General features: G+C 64.8%; 1 protein-coding gene across 1 annotated transcript in view; it reads right to left on the reverse strand.

Moving 5' to 3' along the window:
- The window catches only part of EMIHUDRAFT_452166 (hypothetical protein), a gene marked incomplete at its 3' end in the record, with an annotated part of 2449 nt that extends 1130 nt beyond the window's left edge, over positions 1–1319 (reverse strand). The window contains exons 1-3 of the mRNA XM_005765047.1: positions 1070–1319; positions 546–897; positions 64–476 (exon numbers count right to left, since the gene is read on the reverse strand). Coding sequence (XP_005765104.1) covers positions 64–476; positions 546–897; positions 1070–1315 — 1011 coding nt within the window. The 5' untranslated portion in view covers positions 1316–1319. The remainder of the gene's footprint in view (positions 1–63; positions 477–545; positions 898–1069) is intronic.
- Position 1320: the final 1 nt, after the last annotated feature.

Raw genomic sequence — 1320 nt, forward strand, 5'->3', positions numbered from 1 at the left:
GCGCTCGCTCGCAAAAGCGTCCCGACGCTCAGTGGTGGGCGGCAGCCGAGGCACGACGTGCACAAGGCCTTCGAAGAGCGTGCTGCCGTCGGTCGGAGCCGTGATCTGGCGCGGGCCGTTGGCAGTCTCGACGGTGACGTTTGCGCCGGGCAGCGCCGAGACGACACTCGGCGCGGAGACGGAGCTGACGTGCGTGCGAGAGCTGGGGATGCGGGACGGTGCCACCAGCAGCACGGCCGACGTGCCGCTACCGCGCGAGAATTTGCGGCCCAAGTCCTCCGCGCCAGGCGGCTTGGGGAACTGGGCGAAACGCAAATCGTACGGGTTGGCTGTCTCGTTCCCCCCAGCCCGGCCAAGGTTGGCGACAACGTCCAGGCTGGCGTCATCAAAGGTGTAGAGGAACAGGCAGTCGTCGCCTAGCAGGTCCTCGCCGGCGAGGCGCGCCCGCGCGGCGATCGACTCGTTGGAGAGAGGGCCTGTCCACAGCCGAGAGGTGTGAAGAGACGCTGCTCACAGCATTGAGGTGCACGCGTGAAGAGTTTTGCCAGCGTAGATGGCGAGGTCGTCTATCTCGCCGTCAAAGCTCATCTGCGGGTTGCCGTGCGTGAATTCGTCCAGACCCCACTTTTGAGGGTACACGTTCATCCCGATGTACATGAAGGCGTCGTCGTCTAGGAAGGCACCGCCAATGTACGCGGCGCCGTCACCGGCCGCGTCGCTACTCACCTCGACGCCGTCGACGTAGACAACGCGCCTGCCATCCGTGGCGTTCCAGCTCTGCGCATAGTGATGCCACTGCGTGGCGTCCACTACGCTGCCGACGGCCGACGGCTCGGGCGCGCTGCTGCCGAGCTGGAACCCTCCGTGAATGCCGGCGAACGGCTGCATAAAGTTGCCCTGCGGACAAGGCGTATCAGGTCGGACAGCGGCAGGGGAGGCGGGCTGGGCGGCAACTGCGGCTGTCCGACAGTGGGATTCCTGAGACTACTAGAGGAGCCGGAATCCGAGCTAGAGACCGTCAGGGTCGACCGACAGCACTGTGTGTATATGTGTTTGTGCGTGCACTCACGTCAGAGGTGCATCCAAGGCCCCAATGGATGGCCGGCCGCGACGCAGTGAGGTCGTTGAAGCGAAGCCACATCATGAAGGTGAAGCCGCTGGCCATCCGCCGCAGCTCTAAGTCATCAGGATCGAGGTAGAGCCGTCGCGTCGCGACCACCGAGCCGGGCTGGCTAAAGCTTAGCGAGTAGCCGTTTCCCGCAGACGCTGGAGAAGAAAGCCCGAGAATGGCAAGCGAGGCGAACCAGCGACGCATCTGCG

Source organism: Emiliania huxleyi (assembly GCF_000372725.1).
Source record: "Emiliania huxleyi CCMP1516 unplaced genomic scaffold EMIHUscaffold_57, whole genome shotgun sequence".
Lineage (NCBI taxonomy): Eukaryota > Haptophyta > Isochrysidales > Noelaerhabdaceae > Emiliania > Emiliania huxleyi.